This window comes from Pelobates fuscus, chromosome 8, assembly GCF_036172605.1.
Source record: "Pelobates fuscus isolate aPelFus1 chromosome 8, aPelFus1.pri, whole genome shotgun sequence".
In the NCBI taxonomy this organism is placed as follows: domain Eukaryota; kingdom Metazoa; phylum Chordata; class Amphibia; order Anura; family Pelobatidae; genus Pelobates; species Pelobates fuscus.
In genome coordinates, this window is record NC_086324.1 from 46,287,713 (window position 1) to 46,308,078 (window position 20,366).

The 20,366-nt window shown below is 39.4% G+C and overlaps 1 protein-coding gene across 1 annotated transcript; it reads left to right on the forward strand.

Annotated features, from left to right (window-relative positions):
- The first annotated feature begins 941 nt into the window (after positions 1-941).
- RBM45 (RNA binding motif protein 45) lies at positions 942-19,978 on the forward strand. The gene is made up of 10 exons (XM_063429780.1): positions 942-1,297; positions 2,976-3,098; positions 5,223-5,349; positions 6,394-6,516; positions 7,377-7,556; positions 11,318-11,447; positions 11,693-11,786; positions 15,795-15,964; positions 16,458-16,665; positions 19,889-19,978. The coding sequence occupies exons 1-9, from the start codon at positions 1,019-1,021 to the stop codon at positions 16,648-16,650; spliced, it is 1,419 nt and encodes a 472-aa protein (XP_063285850.1). The 5' UTR covers positions 942-1,018; the 3' UTR covers positions 16,651-16,665; positions 19,889-19,978.
- Positions 19,979-20,366: the final 388 nt, after the last annotated feature.

Sequence of the window (20,366 nt, forward strand, 5' to 3'; positions counted from 1 at the left end):
AGGGACTAGCGTCACCAAAATACAGCAAAGTCTGAGTACTGAATACATAGAGTACATTCCTTATATAGCACTGTAGCTCCTCCCACAATTAACTACACCCACACATACCCTTAACCTATTTAATGAATAGAGTCTAAACTCATCCATCCGGTCTAACCACGTGGCTCATCTGATACAAAGGAGAGGGACGCGTAATTCCAGTTCTTACATTCCTGCACCTGGTCAGTACAGTGATAACAGTATCTTAGCTACGTGTTATTAACTAACTGATACTACAAACACATATACATACATATGCCTTGTGGCAATCTTAGCCTGCTAAACTTGTATTTTACTGGAATTACATCACACTAACAGACATGTAATAGTAATCAGACAACTGGACGTACAGGAACAGAGAGGTGGAGGGCCCATCTCAATGAGCTTACGTTCTACAATAAACCTAACTGAGTATCCCCCTCTACACTGTTCAGCCTGTGGCTCTTTGCTTTTAAATGCATTTTGGGGGTTAGCGGACCTCTACCACTGAGCGCCGGCGTTACTAATACAACCATGCAACACTTCACTACTGGTCTATAGCAGTAGGTGAGAGACACAAAAGGCATGGGGGGTCAGCAAGGTATGCAGGGGGGGGGGGGGTTCAAGGAACTAGAGAACGATAAGAGACACCAAGGTGGAATACATTCAGCTGTCTGTTTTATTTAATTTTTTCTTCTAAATTTCTAGTTAAACCATGTGAGCTTATTTTATATTTCTAAAATGTGCTTCATTTATTTTATATGCTCAGGTTCAGTGAAGAAAAATAAATAAATAAATAAAATAAAAATACATGTACTGGTGCAACTTAGTCCTCCCGCCTGCAGGGGAGGCTGCTTAGCGGTGTGACCGCGGGAGAGGGAGAGGAGGGGAATGTTTAGTCGTAACGTCACCGGAAGTGGGGGATACTCAACGGCGGAAGTGGCCATTGCATGCTCAGTCATTTTCACGCCTTTTGTTTAATCCTCACCAGAGTCCGGACATGGAAGACAGCAGCGGGTTCCGTCCCTCAGCCGGGAACTTGGATGATCCTCCCAACAGCCGCGTGTTCCTGGTGGTGAGCAAGACGGTGACCGAGGACACGATCCGGGACAGGTTCTCTGAATTCGGCGACATCCAGGACATCTGGGTGGTGAAGGATAAACAGACCAAGGAGTCCAAGGGCATCGCCTTCGTCAAATACGCCAAGTCCTCCCAGGCCTGCCGGGCTATGGAGGAGATGCACGGCCGGTGCCTCAATGAGAGCACTAAGCCCATCAAGGTGAGACCCCCTGAGTCAGGACACACTCACACCCACCCACCCAGGCCTTGCTGAAAATACCCTGACTATACCAGCATGCAATATAGGGCAGCATGTTTCCTGATAGGGCACTGCTCGTTGCACACTCATCTCAGTGGGGAGCAGATTGTGCACATGAATTGGGTTTCCTGATTACCTGAATCTTGGGCAGGAGAAGGCAACCTTTGGCACTGCAGATGTTGTGGACTACATCTCCCATAATTCTCCAACCGCCATAATGCTGGCAAAGTATTAGGGGAAATGTAGTCCACAACATCTGGAGTGCGGAAGATTCCCTAGATCGCCTAACCTTGATCTAGGTCTAGGGGCAGCCGATGATCGGTGGTTCCTGCACATATTTCACCTGGGCATATTGAAGGGAAGACTAAGAAAGGTGTTTGTTCTGTAGTATGTTGGGGCGTAATAATCAACATAACTGCCATAGCCCTCTGTAAAGCGCGTGGCTCCGACATGGTGCTTTCCCACAGTTCTTTGTCAGACTGTTTCCAGTTAAAAGAAAAAAAAATCTCAGACACTCACTGTGATACGTTTAAAGCAGTTTTAATGGATAAGGACCTTGGTACAGGTCGAAACATTCTGGATCCATTAAAACTGCTTTAAACGTATCACAGTGAGTGCCTAAGATTTTTTTTCTTTATGTAGATTCTATGGGGTTTGCTGACCCATATTCAGTTAGCACCCTGTGATTTTTGTGAATGAGTGCAAAGTTTTTTTTTTTTTTTTTAGACTGTTTCCAGTTGACACATTTAGCTATTAATGGTTTCCAAAATTAGGCAGATTTGATATTTCTAATGCATGCTCATAACCGGTTATAGTGCATTGACTGCCTGTATAAACATTTAAGACTAAGTGCAGCACATGAATTTTACATACTTCCGGTTGGCAATTATCATACATGTTGGACTGCAGTGCCTTTTATGGGGAACTGAATGAAGAAATTATAGCCCATGCATATTATATACAATGTTTTCTTGTTTTTGTTTTTTTTACCATTTTTTTTGAAAGGTCTTGTAATCTTCTATTATTCATAATAATACAATTACACTTTAGGGTTCATACAGGACTTTTTCTGGTCTTGTTTCCTTTATATGTTTGCATTGCAATTTCATTTACTTACTGTTATTCAATCATATTTTTTTTTTTTTTTTCATTCAATGAATCTATAGTGTGTGTGTGTGTGTCTATATGTATGCATACTATTTCAATCAGTGTTAGGCTGATTCTCTCTCCCTGCTAATGGGAACCCAGCAGAACCTTTTTTATCATACTGTTGTAGCAGAGAGGAAGGTAGTCAGGGGCAGTGGTGTTGGGTGCCAGAGGGCCAACTTTGGGATACACCTGTTTAACCTGAAGGAGGTTAAACACACTCCTGCTCGGGTGCCATTTTTACTCTGTATTTTGTCTAATCATTTCAATGGCTTGACAATAAAAACATGGCTTTCACTGCACCCAAAGCCTAGCCACTTCTGCAGGTGTTGAAATAATATGGAAGCCACCATCAAACCTAACCAACCTTGAACAGCGTTGACGGAATGAAAGCAGGTTTTTGGTAAATTAAATAACTTCTGGTTAAATCTGGTCAAACGCATGTTGGAGTTGCAGGTGTTCTGCTTAAAACACGTATATTTTATTTTTCTAGGTGTTTATTGCTCAATCACGAGGTTCTTCAAATCATCAGGATGTGGAAGACGAAGAGCTAACTAGGATCTTTGTAATGATCCCTAAATCATACACAGAAGATGATGTTAAAGAGAAATTCAGGGTATGAAATAGTTAAATGAAAACTATTGCTATGCTAAAAGTTACTCCATTAGGAAACAAAATTTGAAGCGAATTAGTAGTTCTAGCATTCTCAATCTTTATAGCATTTGCACAAAAAATAAATGTTTTGCAGAGTGAGCAACCATAAGCCTTCCTTGAAGGGACACTACAGGCACCCAGACCACTCCTGCCCATTGGAGTGGTCTGGGTGCCAACTCCCACTACCCTTAACCCTGCACGTGTAATTAGTGCAGTTTTCATAAACTGCACTCATTGCCTTAACATGGTTAAGTCCTCCTCTAGTGGCTGTCTGAGTCAGCCACTAGAGGATCTTCCGGTTTTAGTGTTTAAAGAGATGCTGGAATCTCCATTGGAAAGCATTGAATAATGCCTTCCTATGGGGCGGTGTAATGCGCGCGGCAATTGCCACGCATGCGCATTAGGTCTCCCCCCAACCGGCTGGCGGCGGAGGAGAGTTGGCGGAGCCTGACCCAGCGCCGAGGGACATTGGCGCTGGATACAGGTAAGTCACTGAATGGGGTTTTAACCCCCTCAGCAACCTTGGATGGGAGGTGGGAGGGAGAAAAACGGTTTGTTTTCCTGGCACTGGAGAGTCCCTTTGAGTTCTGCAATACCGAATCCATAAAGGGAATGCATGTCCAGACTCAAGCAGGTAAGTAAAAGTTCAATCTTGATTTCTTCTCATTAGAAAACCAGTGGTATAGTGGCAATAGCCATTGGGAATGGGGGGTACAGAGAAGGAGACGCTTATGCCTTTCATGCCCACCAGGTGGAATTGTCTTATAAGTGTAAGTTTCCCCTTCTCTACCTCCTATGTGCACTGGCTATTGCCACTATACTGTACTGACATTTTTATTATCAGAATAAATCAAGCTTTAACTTTTTCTCTTTAACCTGCTCGAGTCTGGTAGTCCATTCCTTTTGGGAATCTGGTATTCTGTATTCAATATTGTTAAATTGACGAAGGATCCACCTGCCCACACTTTTTTTTTATTTTGCTCAGCATTGACTCCTTACTGAACCAATTTTAATATTGTCTATTGCAATCAGCAAATTAAAGAGGCTAAAACCTTTCAAATACATGACACTTTTATTGGTGCCCAGAGTGTTCCTTTCAGGGTGAGTGATTAGGGGGATATTTAAGCTTTCATAGAAAAAAAAATTGGTGATAAGATTTATAAGAACACGATGTAACAATTATTTGTTAAAGGGATCCTATAGTGCCAGGAAAACAAACCCGTTTTCCTGGCACTATAGGTTTAATAGGTCCTCCTCTCTCTCGCACTCCACCTCCATGGGGGGCTGAAGGGGTTAAAACCCCTTTTGCCACTTACCTGAATCCAGCGCAGATGTCCTTCGGCTCTGGGTCAAGCTCCACGCACGCTGCTCCCCTGCCGACGGGGGAGACCTAATGCGCATGCGCGTCAATGGCTGCGTGCGCATTAGACCTCCCCATAGGAAAGCATTATTCAATGCTGTCCTATGGGGAAAATCTGACGCTGGAGGTCAATGAGGATGTCCAGCTCCAGATAACGGACCAAAAGTCCGTTTGGATTTCGGAAGCCCTCTAGTGGCTGTCTGGTAGACTGCCACTGAGGGCAGACTTAGAGCTGCAATGTAAACATTGTAGTTCTCTATAACTGCAATGTTTTACATTGCAGTACTAAGTGCACCCAGACTACATCAATTAGCTGAAGTGTTATGGGTGCCTACAGTGTCCCTTTAAAGCCTGAGTATGTGCAAAGTCTAGAAATAAGTTTTAATCTTTTTAAAGGGATACTGTAGTGCTAGGAATACAAATCTGTATGAAAATGGGTTGAATTTTATATTCAAATAGAAAGAACGTGAGTACAGCTCTGAACATTTTTATTTTTATAATTTGGCTATCAAATAGTATTAATCAGTCTCTATTATCTTAGCAGATTTAGTCATTCATGCATTTATGAATGGCAAGGCCTGTTAAAGTCTGCGTGTGAATTGGACAGATCATCATTACAAACACCATGAATGTGTTTTGCAATTTTTCAAAAATGGCTGCTCAGATCAATGTCCTGTTCTGAATCTACTTTCATGTGTATTTTTTTTTTTCTACCTTTTCTTCTAGCCTTACGGACAGATTGAGTATTGCTCAATTATTAAAAACAAAACTACAGGAGAAAGTAAAGGATTGGGATATGTAAGGTTCCTCAAACCCTCCCAAGCTGCCATTGCAATAGAAAATTGCGACCGAAGTAAGTAGCTTTTTAAAAATTGACAGGCTTGTTGTGAGCTACATATGAATTGCAGGCTGTATTACCGAATCATGTAGTTAAATGCAACCTAACCTACCTGGTGATAGACATATAGATAGATGAATATCCCCCCCCCCCCCAAAAAAAAATTACATTCTAAGCACCATAACCAGTGCAACTCACTCTGGCAAAAACTGGGGCTCTTACATTTTGCTAATGTGGTAATACATTTTCAAATTTGCCTTTGTACTTTAGGCAACTGTTCTAAGCTGTAAGAACTCGTAACTCAAACATTGGCAAAAACCAGGGAATCGCAGCCTATGGACAATGCGCCATAGCAACTACAATGAGCTGCAGTGGTTATGTTCCCTAAAGGACCACTTCAGACTTCTTTTTATTTTTATGAAATGAAAATCAGGGTTTAGTATGTATACTCTCAGTGCATGCATGGTTTGACCTGAGGTCTGTGGAGGAGAAAACGCAGTGTTTACATTGCCCCCTAGGGACACCTCCTGTTGCAACTCCTCAGACGGCCACAGGGGGTGGTTTTTGGGGCAGTGCTGAACAGTAGGCAGCACTGCCGTTCAGCGTCTCCACGCTCTGCATGGAGACGCTGAATTTTTCTTATGCAGATGCATCTCTATAAGGAGTTTCTGATTGGCCAAGCCTGCGTTTGGCCCCACCTGCTTGCCAATTTCAGCCAATCCAATGCTTTCCCTTTTTTTTTATAAACTGGTGTTACAATAAGATACTCCTCTCCAATAAAGCACTTCAGCCAGCTGAAGTCCTGTATGGATGAGGAGTGCTTCTTTAAAGTATCTTTTATTTTATTTTTTAAATTAAGCTTTTGTTAAATTTGTACAATGGAGAAATTGTCGGTTTTCCAGTCAGATTTGCTTTACTTCATGTACTTGAATTATATACACGTCGTGTTTTTGGTTTTTTTTGGGGGTGGGCGTTTACTTTTGTTGAAAATGTTGTGCAGTTATCTTAAAACTGAACGCACTGTTAGATCAAAACTTTAAAGCCATAATTTCTTTCTAGGTTATAAAGCAATCCTGGCTGAGCCTAAAAACAAGGGATCATCTGCAGAACCGGCAGAGTACCATGCCACTCCAAGGCAGCCAGAGCCATTAATTCATGACCACGCTTCTTCATTGTATTATGGTTTGTATTTTTATTTTTACAGTACCATTAATCTTTATGCACTGCAAAAACAGTTGAGCCTGGCTAAGAGTATTTTAAATTAAGTAATATTGGGAAAAATATAAATAAATATATATGAGAAACCAAGAGGGCTGCACTCACCTGAACCTGCTTACATTATAGGGTGCTGCTGGGGCCAAAATACACACAGAATCCAGCGCACTCACTTATTCACTAAACAATGATTTCAAATCTTAGAGATTGTAATAGTTTTATTTAAAAACACCTCACCTAGGCATAAAATAATGGGGGTTTAGTAACATTACATACACCTGTGACAGGGAGGGGTGCCTCATTCCAGGACCCTATTTAGCCTTGACTTGCAGAGAGTCCCAGTAAGGAAGTATTTCCCAAGTAGGTGGATTAATTTCATAAGAGCAAGCATTAGGTTGCTAGAGTAGGACGTGCAAACAATGGGGTACATTGACGTTGTGGCATGCTTATGCAATATATGATCATATAATGTAACTAAACCCCCATTATTTGTTGCCTAGGTGAGGTGTTTGTAAATAAAAAACTATTACAATCTCTAAGATTTGAAATCATTGTTTAGTGAATAAGCGAGTGCGCTGGATTGTTTTTTTTTTTTTTAGTGTGATTTGATTTTTTTTTTTTAATATATGGTTTTACATTTTCTAATGTTAATGGTTTTTGTTTTTTTCCAACATTGACTATTTGTACACAATAAACATTTAATGTTCAACTCTTCTTTACATATGTCAATTAAATGTATAAAAATTTTATTAAAAATATAGATGTTTGGTTTGATTGTGGCACATAATTAAATTTTATTATTACTATTTTTTCTTCTTCTTTAAAAGAACAATACGATTACTCCGCCTATGAGAAGATTGCAGACCCGCGAACTCAGGAAGTGGTGTCAAAGCGTCTGACTGTTGTTTCCAGAGTTCCTTTGGTTCAAGAGCAGGTCTACGGTTTATTTGATCTTATTCCAGGACTTGAATTTTGTGAGGTTCAGCGAGATCTGTACTCTAGCTTTGGTAAGATGGTAAAATCTATAGTTCTAACTCATTTCTCAGTAGTCAACATCACTAGTGACAGAAAACCTGTCAAAATCTGAAATTATTTTTCTTTGGCAGTTTTAATTTTTATATGTGTTTAGTAGTTTTCAAACCTGAACTGAATGAAGCATATTTTTTTTGAATTATGAAAGCGTAACTTGACCCCACCAGGAAATGAACCTGCAAAATACTTCAGCTGGAAAACCAGCTACTGATCTATCTCAAGATTATTTTCCTCTTTTCCTAACATATAGCGGCACTAGAGATGCTCTTACATTTTAATTGAATAGTTAACATTGGTCCCAGGCACAGTTTTTTTTTACTTTTCCTGTTAGCAAAGCAGGCAGGTAACTGGTGGCGTTTTAGCAGATGGTGAGACAGCACAGGAAGAAGCGCGGAGCTGTTGGGTGGTAGCAGAAGCGGCAAAAATTCACCAGGTGTTGTAAGTTACAGAATGGAGGCCAGGTGTCTCTGTTTTATAGACTGAAAATGCGGACGGTGCATTCCTCTGCAAAATGAGCCAGTCACTGAGAATGCAAGAGTAGGCTTCATGGTCAAAAGCTCATACAGCCAATAGGACACACACACAGGAAGTGTTTGTTACACTGCATATATGGGACCATCGTGAATATTTTAAATTACACGGTAGGTTACCTGTTCACACCCAGATAAGAACATCCCTAGTGTACTGCCACACACACAAAAAAAAGTGTTTAATATAAGTAAAAAAATAAAATCTTGTATCCCTTTATTGCGGAACACTACGATATAGAGATGCAAATAGCTATGGAGCTCACATAATTCCCCGTGTTCCTTATCTTTTCCCTAAATACACAGGTTAACTGATACCATGTTGTGTTATTTTAGCTTGCACAGGTAGAAAACTAGTAATCATTAAATCTGTCTTTCCTGATTTAAATATTTTGATATCATTATCTTATGATGAAAGTGTTTCTGTTTAAAGTAGATATCTGTATGTTTATTGCTTTGTGACATTGTTTAAATATGTATGCATTGTCTTTAGCATTGAAGCCTGTTAACCATGACACACTGAATCAATTATGTTCTCAGGAGTCAACCGCCTTGTTATTGTAGGCATCCAATCTTCTAGTGTTGTATTTTTGTTTTTCATTTTTTATTTTTTTTTAGTTTCTGATAGTACTTTTATGACAATCAAATATTGCACCTGCATACTCTTGTTTGTTCCAGCAGACACACCAGAACACATTTAAAATAAACACCAGGAGCACACATTATGCTCTTAAATAGCCCCCCTGTGCGTGTATCTGTTGTAGTAATATCATTTATCATAAACTCACATAGTCTTTCACCCCAAGTGTAATTTAATTTTATTCACCTACTATAGTTGTTGCAAATCTGTTTAAATGAACACTCCAAGCCCCATAATTACTACAGTCTGCCCTGGCGCCCTCCTGGGGTTAATTAGGTGTCTCTTTTTATGGAGCTGGAATCTCCTGCAAGGCATTTTTTTTTTTTTTTTTTTGGTTTTTGTCAATCTTTCTTTTATTGAGGTAAGCGTTAAAAAGGGGTACAGAATAAAGAAAAGGGGATGTACCGTATTAATACAGGTTGGGAGCATGGTAACACTAAGTAGCATCTCCTAAGAGTAGCAGCCTCATTTTATGTTAACTAAGCATTCCAACATATTGTCAACAAGTTTAGTATAGTAATAGTAGAAATTGCTAAACACATGCGATGTCCAGTAACTTTAAAGCGTGAGTGACACCTAGGTGAGTCAGCCATTTTAACAGGAGGATGCTCGGTTCTAAAGTTATAGCTTGTACTAATTTCGTAAAGACAAGTTGAAAGCATGACACAATGATTAGTAAAGGAATAACGTTTTGAGAAGCGTGTCGTAGAGCTGACAGACGTTTAAATTAAGTTATCTCAGGTTATACATACATGAGTGAAAAAGCCGAGCTGGTATTAAGACTAGTTGTTTAAATGTTCAGCCGCTGTCTCCAGCCCCCTCCGTCCCCAGGTGAGCTACCTCAGGTGTAGGTGTAATCGGGTATCTTAGTGTGGTATACATGAGTAGTGCTCATAATGCTGCGGTTAGGCCCCCTATCTGGGCAGTGACTGTATGAGAGCTTACAAGGCAGCCGTGCAGGCTATTATGATGGTTGACACCCCCCTCTATTGTTAGACTAACTAACTTGGGGAAGGGCATGACTGAGTACCCCAAATTGGGAGGACCAAATTTTCACATACTATGTTGACAGAGGCTAAACAGGAAAAATGCACGATGGCTGCTACTGTGAGATCAGGTCTGCATGTCCCGTTTCAATCAGAGCAGCAGCTTCATATTAGGGATCTGCAGGGAGTTCAAACTTATCGGTAAGGTGTTAAGGGGCACTCTGTCTCTGCCGCTCAGTCCGCTATGCGTGTAGTGGGGAGCTCAGAGCTCAAGCTCCTGTGTCAGCCAATTCCTCTGCGGGGCGTCTTGGGAGCTGGTCCCTGGTAGCTTTGGTGTGCGGACAGGAGTCGTCAGTGTTGGTAGGTCCCTTCCTGGTTCCAGGCCTCGTTCAAGATCAGTATTCTTGGGCCACAGCCTCGGGTTCTCCATGAGGCCGGGTCTCTACCTTTGTGGGTGTCACGGAGGGGCCTGATGGTCGTCCGCCGCCAGCGGCGTGTGGCCCTTCGGTGTGGTGGTCGATGCCTCGGAGGGGGTTCCCTCACGACCTATGGCCTGGACGGGCTCTTGGTGTGGGTAGTATGTGCTCGGCGTGTCGCTTTGCCCGGAACAGAACCGTGCTGCTCCTCATGCCTGCTGCACCACTGCGTTTGGGGGGTAGTTGGGAGGCCCGCTACTCTAGCCTTTCCCAGAAGTGCTGGAATATGAGTCCAGTCGCTCGGATAGAGGCCGGGTGGGCAACAGCCTTGTAAGCATGTCGTCCGCCGCCATCTTGCCATCAAGGCTTGGGTGGCCTGTGGTCGTGGATGGGTGCGGTGGCTCGTGTGCCAGCTCGGTGTGGACCGGGATAACCCCCGCCGGTCCACCGTGTGTCTCAGGAGCTCTTGCTGCCTACTTCCACTCAGTTCAGCGGCCAGGCCCCGCCCCCGGCATTTTTGTTTTAGTTCCCATGAGCAAAGTCCTGCAACCCCCAGGCATACGTCAATGCAGGAGCATTTAGGGGACACGAGGAGATGTCTTGCCTCGTAAGTTGTTCAGCTGTTTGCAAAAGGTTTAACTACTTATAGTGGGAGGACACAGTTAGCACCATAACCACAACAATTTGTTATGGTGCTTGGAGTGTTCCTTTTACACAATATTCCCAACAGATTAATATGTGTCTGATCAAGCTGTAGTAATCTTTACCTGTTACGCTTTGAAGAACTGATGTTTTAAATGTAGTGGTAGCCTTTTCTATTTTCAAATACACATCATCAATACTCAATAAAATGGTCAATTAATGGCATTTGATACCAACAGCCAATTAAACCTCAGGTTTACAATTGAGTCAGTCAATTAACGCTTACTTTCCACTGGAGAAAGGATGATGTTAGTTTGAAATCTTTTTATTTAGTTTTTACTTAAACTGCTGTGTGGATTTAAAGAATGAATTGCCAAGATGAAGCGTGTATGCCACTTTTTAAAAAATGTTTGTAATTTTTTATTTTTTTTTAAGTGTTCCATGGTGGTGGAAGTAAAGTGTCTAAACCAGCCACTATAACAAGCAGTTCTCCTTTAAAATATATTTTTTGTTTTTTCCTGTTAGGTCATGTTGTGGTTCAGTATCAAAATGTTTCATCTGCCATATATGCTAAATACAAGCTGCATGGTTTTGAATACCCACCTGGAAATCGACTTGGTGTCACTTACTTAAGTGATGGTTCAGATAACACAGAGTAAGTATGATTACAGACTCTCTTTCCTAGCTTTCTGACAGTTTTTTGCTCTTTGAGAACTCATTTGCCCTCCTCTTGATGTTACACACAGTCACGCGTCAGAGAGAGGTAAATCAAATGTAAACAAATTTAGGAAAATGGAGTTAAATATGTTAATCATTTGAACACTGAAAATTGCTGACTTGTGTGCACTGAGTGATTTAATATTCCCATTATAATTATAGTTTTCTGGATTTTCTTTATAGCTTGCTTAGAAAAATGGCCTCACAAATGGTAGCTGCTCAGGTAAAGTCTCTGGTGTGGAATTCCCAAGTTACACCACAATATCCTGCAGCATCAGTAAGTCATTTTCTGAATTTAAACAAGTAGCTTTAACTATATATTGGTCTATATGTTTCTGTTTAAATGTCTTCAACACTCACATTTGGTCAGTTTGCATATTGCACAATTGTGCTATTTTCCATTAACTTTGAGAGCAGTTCAAATTGCTGTAAATGTGTTTTAGCAACATAGCTGTCATTGTGCACATTATAGCTTTTGCTTTATTTGTTTTTTTTACAAGTTGCTTTTGTTTAAAACTCTCTCTTAATCTTTTAGAACTGATCTAAATCTAGTTTTATGAAGATTCTTTGTCCTGCAGGGGATTTAAGCAGATGTGTTGGGTGGAGTATTCCAACAAATAGTATCATGAAAAGATATATTCTAGAGCAGATAATATTTACATAAAGGCAAATAAGCTTTGAATCTTCATAAATAAAAACAATCCGTTTGTATAGTAAGCATATTGACAATAAAGGAACACTATAGGGTCAGGAACACAAACGTGTATTCCTGACCCTATAGTGTTAAAACAACCATCTAGCCTACCTTCCCCCCCCATCGCCCTAAATATAGTAAAAAAAAGTCTCGAGCTGCTGGCTCTTCCCCTGTCTGTCTCTGAACTGCCTCTGAAATCATCAGAAGTGGTGGTCTGAGCCAATCACAATGCTTCCCCATAGGATTGGCTGAGACTGTCAAGGCGGCAGATCAGGGGCAGAGCCAGCACAAGTCAAACAGTCCTGACCAATCAGCATCTCCTCATAAAGATGCATTGAATCACTGCATCTCTATGAGGAAAGTTCAATGTCTGCATGCAGAGGGTGGATACACTGAATGTTGTGATGCACACTAGGCAGGTTTGCCCCAGGAAAAACCTATAACAGCAATCTAAGGAGTGGCCAGTGAAGTTATCACTAGGCTGTAATGTAAACACTGCATTTTCTCTGAAAAGACAGTGTTTACTGCAAAAAGCCCAAAGGTGATGATTCTACTCACCACAACAAATGCAATAAGCTGTATTTGCTCTGGTGACTAGTGTCCCTTCAAAGTTGGTTACATATATAGTCTGGCATCTCTAAAATCCTTAAACCTTTTAATTTAGACCATGCCCACATTTAATAAAACAATGTTCATTGGTTATGGATAGAGCAGGGGGAGGGAGGAGAGACATTTATTTATTTTTATTTAAAAAAAAATATATATATATATAAAAAAAGCACACATACACATACACACACCCCACCCCACCACTGCTCCTATGTCCTAACTGACCCCAGGTAAGTTGTCCCCAGAGCTGTGGCTGGATTATTTCTTTAAAGGGTCACTATAGTTTCAGGAAAACAAAGTGGTTTTCCTGACACTATAGTGCCCTGAGGGTGCCCCCACGGCGCTGAAGGGGTTAAAACCCCCTTCAGCAGCTTATCTTATTCCAGCGCCAGGCTCCCTCGGCGCTGGTGACCTCTCCTCCCCTGCCGACATCAGCGGAGCCGCATGCTCAAGCTGTCCATAGGAAAGGAATTTTCAATGCTTTCCTATGGACGCTCTGCGCGATGGAGGCATAATATGCCTCCAGCGTCGCATATGCGCCTCTAGTAGCTGTCCGAAAGACAGCCACTAGAGGCTGGCTTAACCCTGCAATGTAAACATAGCAGTTTCTCTGAAACGGCTATGTTTGCATCTGCAGGGTTAAAACCTGAGGGACCTTGCACCCCAGACCACTTCATTGAGCTGAAGTGGTCTGGGTGACTATAGTGTCCCTTTAAATAATCTACACGTGCCCCTACCGAGATCAGGCTCTGGATCCGCCACTGGGCGCACGGTATCAGGATCTCTGTCAGGGAGGCACTGGAAGTATAGAAATGTAACAGGTGGATTCTGCCACTACTAATAAAGAACTTTGGTTCCCGTGATCTAATGCCAGGGCAGTATCTCTGCAGAGGATTGCTTTTGTGTTTCTTTAATTTCATACTGTGTATGTTCTGTTATTCTGACCTAACAAACCTTTCAAGATAGAAGATGCTAACTGTCATAACATCTTGTTAATATGGCTGCTTGTGAATCCTATTGAGCAGATGACGGCAATGCTTTGTGCTCATTGACATTTTATATTGTATAATGACAACTTGTCCTCTGTGATTGGCAAGTTAAATTGCATTTCCCTTCTTTTTGAAAGGCATAAGCATGAAATTATAGGTTTTGGCTGTCATATGCTGAGTGAACATAGATTGATGTATTGAGACCATGTGTAGTGTGCGAATGAATTCACATTTCAGTATGGTAGCCCAGGAATATGTAGGTTATCTTGTTTTCCTTTAGCAAGGCTTCACTAGATTCTAAGAATAAACGCCACTGAAGCTTACTTTGTTGTACTTGCATGGTTCCTTTTGTTGCATTAGTGCTAAGGCAACATTTGAGAGAGCTCAGTGGGTTAATGCATCATCAGTAGAATATGTTCAACCCTTGTTCAATTCCCGGCAGGGTGTCATTAGATTGGGTAATAGTAACATCCACTGTATTAACCCTTTTGAAACCCTAATATTTGTGTTCAGCGAAGTCTCCCTCAAATTTTAATTGATAAAAATCACATAATTATGTTAAGATTACATAAATATACACGTTATTTGTATTTATTTATAGATGGAGGGAGATATATAATGTCAAGTCATTTAGTGTATTTTGTTATAGATCTATAGATATCGATATCGATATCTAGGGAAGCAAAATCCAATAGGTTATGGTGGGGGAAAAATTGTGATTGAAAACCCCTTCCATCTGAAGTCTGGATAATTAATACAATGTTAAACAAAAATCTGCACACCAGTCAAGCCATAAGACTTGCTTTTCCCACAGAAATCCCAAAACTACAGCGATGTTACAACCGCAAAGGATTCTGGGCGGGCATATGCAAATTAGTGTAACAAAGAATCACATTTTTGCCTCATTCCACAATTTTTCCCCACCATAACCTTTTTTGGATTTTGCTTCCCAAGCACTACCAAGCCTCAATAAGCAAACCAGTAACCAACCTCATGCTGATGAGTTGCATTACCAGCGAAACAGCTGTCCATGAGGGATTCACTGGTTTTGCATCTTTTCCTATATTGTGTTTCAAGCTGTTGTATACAGCAAACACAGATTATAAAGAATCCAGGTTTAAAATGGAATGAGGCAAAAATGTGATTCTTTGTTACACTAATTTGCATATGCCCGCCCAGAATCCTTTGCGGTTGTAACATCGCTGCAGTTTTGGGATTTCTGTCGGAAAAAAAAGTCTTATGGCTTGACTGGTGTGCAGATTTTTGTTTAACATTGTATTAATTATATAATATATAGATATCTATCTATATCAAAATACAGTTGGAATGAAATTACATATATGTATATATAATTTATTAATGTAATTATGTATATAGACATTCTACGTGTATTTTAATATGAATATATGTAATTATATTAGTATTAAAATAGTGTTTTGTTTTTTTTTGGTTTTTTTTCACTTTATTCACCAGCAGGGGGACTGCCAGGCAGTCCCCCTGCAGCCAAATCCACAGGCAGCTGTGCCTGCCATGTGATTTGTTCTTTGAGAGTGATCACATGGCCCCCGGGGGCCTGATTTGCCGTTGGAGGACTGCCTAGGCTGTCAGGCAGTCCTCCTGAAGCGGAGCGCTGGGAAGGCATGTATTCCCGAGGCTCCTGGGCAGCAAGCCGTTACGGCGTTCTATGCCTCTGCACCGGCTTTAAAGCCCATTGAATGTGGGACGGCATAGAACGAAGTTAAGGGGTTAAGCAATAATAAATGGGGAAGTATTGGATTGGTTGAGATCATCAATCTTTATGATCTTAATTAAGGAGGTGGGATTGGCAAAACAAACTTTTTGTTTTTTGTATTGTTAATATTATTGCAATAATATTAGTTACACTATAGTGCACATCAAGTACAAGGTAAGTGGTGTGTTCATTGTTCATTACTGTGATAGTTGGTGGTGGGCATTTAGATACAGCTGTTTAAATCCTGAATTTGATTTCCAGCAGGCATTTGAGCGGGCATATGCATCCCCTGTCGCATCTCAGCTCCAGACAGATGCTTCCCTTCCACCCCTCAAAAAGAAAGCTCCAGGTGATGCACAAACTAAGGAAAGACTTTTTGTAGTATTCAACCCTCACCCACTGAGCTTGGATATTATGGAAGATGTGTTCTGGTAAGGTTCTGTCTACATGCTTTGACCTTAATTTGTAATGGTTCTATAACTGATCAGTGTTTTTGAGCTCAAATGTTGGATGTGTATGTATATATATATATATATATATATATATATATATATATATATATATATATATATATATATATATATATATATATATATATAATGTGTCTATAAATTTATTTCTATAATTTCTTCTTATTTTTTATTTTATATTTTTTATTTCAAAGTCTAAGCTTCGCGTCAGCCTTCTGTGTTTATTATTATTATTATTTTTTTTTTAATCTGAACTGGAACGTAAAGGGTTGAACATTCAACCAAGGCACTGATCAGCCACAACATTAACTTTTGGTTTACTTTTTCAATTTTACTTATTTCTATTTGTATTTTACATATGTTTTCTTAACTCATTTCAAAAATGTATTTCTGAAAAATGTCACTTTTATTTTTGTGCATTGAAAATCATTGTGTTTCTCTTCTTCCGTTCTAGTCGGTTTGGAAATCTTATCGAGGTGTACATTGTGCCGGGTAAAAATGTTGGCTACGTTAAATACGCTGATGTATCCAGCGCAAATGAAGCTATTATTTCCTTACATGGAAAAATGGTAAATTACGTGAAGCTGAAAGTGATGCAGGCTGAGTCTCCTCGAGACGAGTCCAATAAGAGACAGAGAACTTACTGACTTAATTCTATTCCGGTAAGTGATTCATATATCCCTTGTTCTGAAGCTGAAAAACTTTGACTTTCAGGGACACCCACATGCCGTGTTTAACCATTTCAATATTTCAGAGACACTTGCGTGCCGTGTTTAACCGTTTGATATCTTGGATTGTATATTTGCATCCACTTCTTCATGTTAACAGCCTTTAGTACTGCTTTAGTCACATTGGAATACTGGAAGGCTTTAGCCAGACTGATTTAATTTAGGAGGACAGAAAAGTAAGAAAATATATTGATGACTTATAAACAATCAAGCTTGCATTGCACATCATACACAGGTTGAGTTCCATTCCAGTTCTCTCAATCACATTGTTTTGAAGGAATTAAATAGAATAATTTAAAAACCTCTGTAAGTTGGCTTCATTCTCCAATATCTGCTGAAATATGTTCAGTTTACACAAGTGACAAAACTTGACAGAGGTAGTTCTGCCTTTTGTAGAGTTTTGTCAACTTGAGTATTCTGCAGGAGACCAAGTAATCCCCATTATATTTTGACAATGTTGGAATTTCAATGTAATTTCTTTATGAGCATTTCATAAAGACATTATAATTCTGTCAGAAACATCAGCCTTTGCCTGCTAGTGTAAACATTAGTGCTCAATTATGTTTCCTTCACATTCAGATTTTTTATTTTGTATACATATATGCATACACATGAAGTTGTTTTGTTTTTTTTGTCCCACATATATATATATATATATTAGGGTTTCAAAACGGGCTAGTCCGAGAACAGTAAACTGTAGAAAACGAAATACTGAATAGCAAAATTAAAGCCAAAATAGCCACATCTGTCAACTATTTTTTTTTTGTCAACTATTTTGGCCCTAATATTGGAATTGATTTTGATTTACACTTTACTACAATTCACTGTTTAATGTACACAAGATATAATGCCAAACCGCTTTCTAGCTAATTACCTGATTTGTAATAAGCAGTATTTTTCCTGTGGATGTTGCATGGCACATATATAACCATATATAAATTTAGATTTTCACTGTTTATAGAACTTTTGCAGCATTTACATTTCTTTTTCAATCTTAAAGGGACACTCCAGACACGTTGAGTGCAACCATGATAGAGTAACATACCATAGAAATTCTGATATATTTTTTATAATTTATAAATGCACTAGTTAAATCACTGTGTATTTTATTTGAATTGCATGTGAGTATATTTGCACATATAGTATGCATGGTTACTAACCAGTATCTGAGCAATAAGGGCATTGCAGGCCCTTGGTGCAGCCTGTGTAAAAGCCCATTTGTGTGCACTAGAGGCCTCATTCTCCCTGGCTTCTAAAATGCATCCATTATATGTTAAGACAAATATACTCTTGTACGGTACAGTACAGGAAGAGGCCAGCATTTCCTTTAGAAATTCATTATAACCTTGGTGAGGAAAAAAAATACAATTCTCCATCAGGTGAAGACAGCACTTGAATAAAAGAGATGGTAAGTGGAACTTAATAGGATAAATTTAGTGTAATTGGTTTGCAATGCAACACAAACTTTAGCCCATGATAACAAAGTTAAAGGAGCCAAATTTAAAATGGTGAGAATGTGTCACAAGCACCAGATTGACAGTTATTCGTTAATGGAGTAGTTGCTATGTAATGCTATTTTTGAGCCAGTTTCACAAATGTTAATCACTCTGTTAAAGCAGAGACTGCTTCAGGTTTCCCTTCTGTGTATTATCTACACCAGTGGTTCCCAACCCAGTCCTCAAGTACCCCCTACCAGTCCAGGATTTAGGGATTAACCAATTGTGTGTAAGGTCTTTTTAGAAACAAAAATCCCTAAATCCTGGACTGGTAGGGGGTACGTGAAGACTTGGTTGGGAACCCCTGATCTACGTAATGCAGGCACTTAGGAATAGTAGAGAACACCTTGTAATATCTTCTTTCCTTCCGAGATAGGTGAACAGTAGGGGAAAGAGGATAAATTCATTCTTTTCAAAATATGGGGGGACGGGTAGTGAGTTTGTATGTATATAAACTAAAGCTGAGCATGATTGAAGAAGTGGTATAGGGGTGAAAATAGTTGACTAATTGTGATTTTTAAGTCTGTTTAATTAGGTATGTGTGCAACACTGGGTGCTAATAAAAAGTTGTATGTGTGCTACATTTTAGGAAAACCCTGTCAAGCACAGGTTTAGTACAATTAAGATATGCACATTTATTTTTCAGTTTGGTCTAATCTGTAATTCTTGCACTAATCGTGTGTTTATTTTTAGGTGTTGTAGAATGCAAGTAAAATGCTATGAAATATTATTGGGTTTGTTTTTTGAAGATTAGTCTAGTCCTTAACTTACTGCTTTTTTTTTTACAGAAATGTCAATTCTGTTTATAGTACATGAGAAATCCTGTGGTGGGAAATATTTTATGTTCTTTTTCTAGGACTTTATCAAAATCTTTGTGTAACGCAGTACTGATGATTAAAATGAGACTGGAGATAGCTCACTTCCACCCTGTCAAGCCACATGCGGTGACATGTGCTGACTGTCTGCTATCTCCAATGGCAAATCTTTGTTGAGAAATGTATATATTGTATTTAAGCACAGATTGTAATCTGTAACAGACTTACTTAAAGGGCCACTCTGAGCACCATAACCACTACGGCCAAATATAGTGGTTATACTGCTAAGAAACCATGCATGTCATTCCTTATTCTAATATTAGTAATAGTAGTTTGACATGGATTTAATGAATCCCCAGCACTTAAATCCTAGCCCTTAATTTTCAACATCATAATGAGGAAATGTATCTTCCTTGTCAATCAATCAAAACATCTGTACAGAGTGAACATGCACTGCTAACGGTGTTGTTTAGGTAGCACAAAAAGGATTTGTGACAAATCTGCTTGGTTGGATGCCTAGCTTGCTCTCTGCTTATTTTACATAGTACATGCTCACACCATACAAGAACTTGGTTGATTAATGTGGAAGTAAGATACCCTCGTTTTAAATCTGATTCTCCTTTTGGCTTTGTCAAACTAAAAAAAGTTTTTAAGAAGGGTAAAACAAAAAAAACTTGGACCACCCCCACAGCTTCCTAGCACCATTTCCATTGCAATACTTTGTAGTGGCTATGATGCTCATAGCATCCATTTCAAATTCTGTTAAGTGAGGTGATGTATGATTGAATGACATTGACTCTGCTCAGTTAACTATATTTTCATCATTGTATTTTGCTCTTTCTGCAGAACAGAGACTAAGTTATGACATGACCCTCAGCTGACTGACTGAAACGTGACTGGAGACAGCTTATATGTAATTTAGTTTAAAAAAAAAAAACTGTTCAAAAATTCTTTTTTGAGAAGAGAAAAAAAAACTTAATCTGCATTTTGAGATTTTTTTTATAAAGAAAAAAATATAATGAAATGCAAGTTGCAATCTTAAACAGTTGATCTTTTTTTTTTTTTGATCGTTTTTTTATTGTTGAATTCATGCAGAATATGTACTTGCTTCGTTTAATAAAATTTACACTTAATATAATTTGTGTCTTTTTGTTTAATGGGGGCTTTGTGGGCCTTGAAGGGCCAAGAAGGGGAAAAATAAATACAATTCAACTGAATTACAAGCTACCAGAACAAAAAATGGAGCAGTGGTTTAATGTAAACTTTTACGCAGCTTTATCTGATGACCAAAGGAGTTCTGAGGCTACGTGGAAAAATCTAACAA

Coding starts and splice junctions, on each gene's coding strand:
- RBM45 (XM_063429780.1), top strand. CDS start 1,019: ATGGAAGACAGCAGCGGGTTCCGTCCCTCAGCCGGGAACTTGGATGAT. Junction 1,298..2,975: donor AGAGCACTAAGCCCATCAAG/GTGAGACCCCCT, acceptor TTATTTTTCTAG/GTGTTTATTGCTCAATCACG. Junction 15,965..16,457: donor ATTATGGAAGATGTGTTCTG/GTAAGGTTCTGT, acceptor CTTCCGTTCTAG/TCGGTTTGGAAATCTTATCG.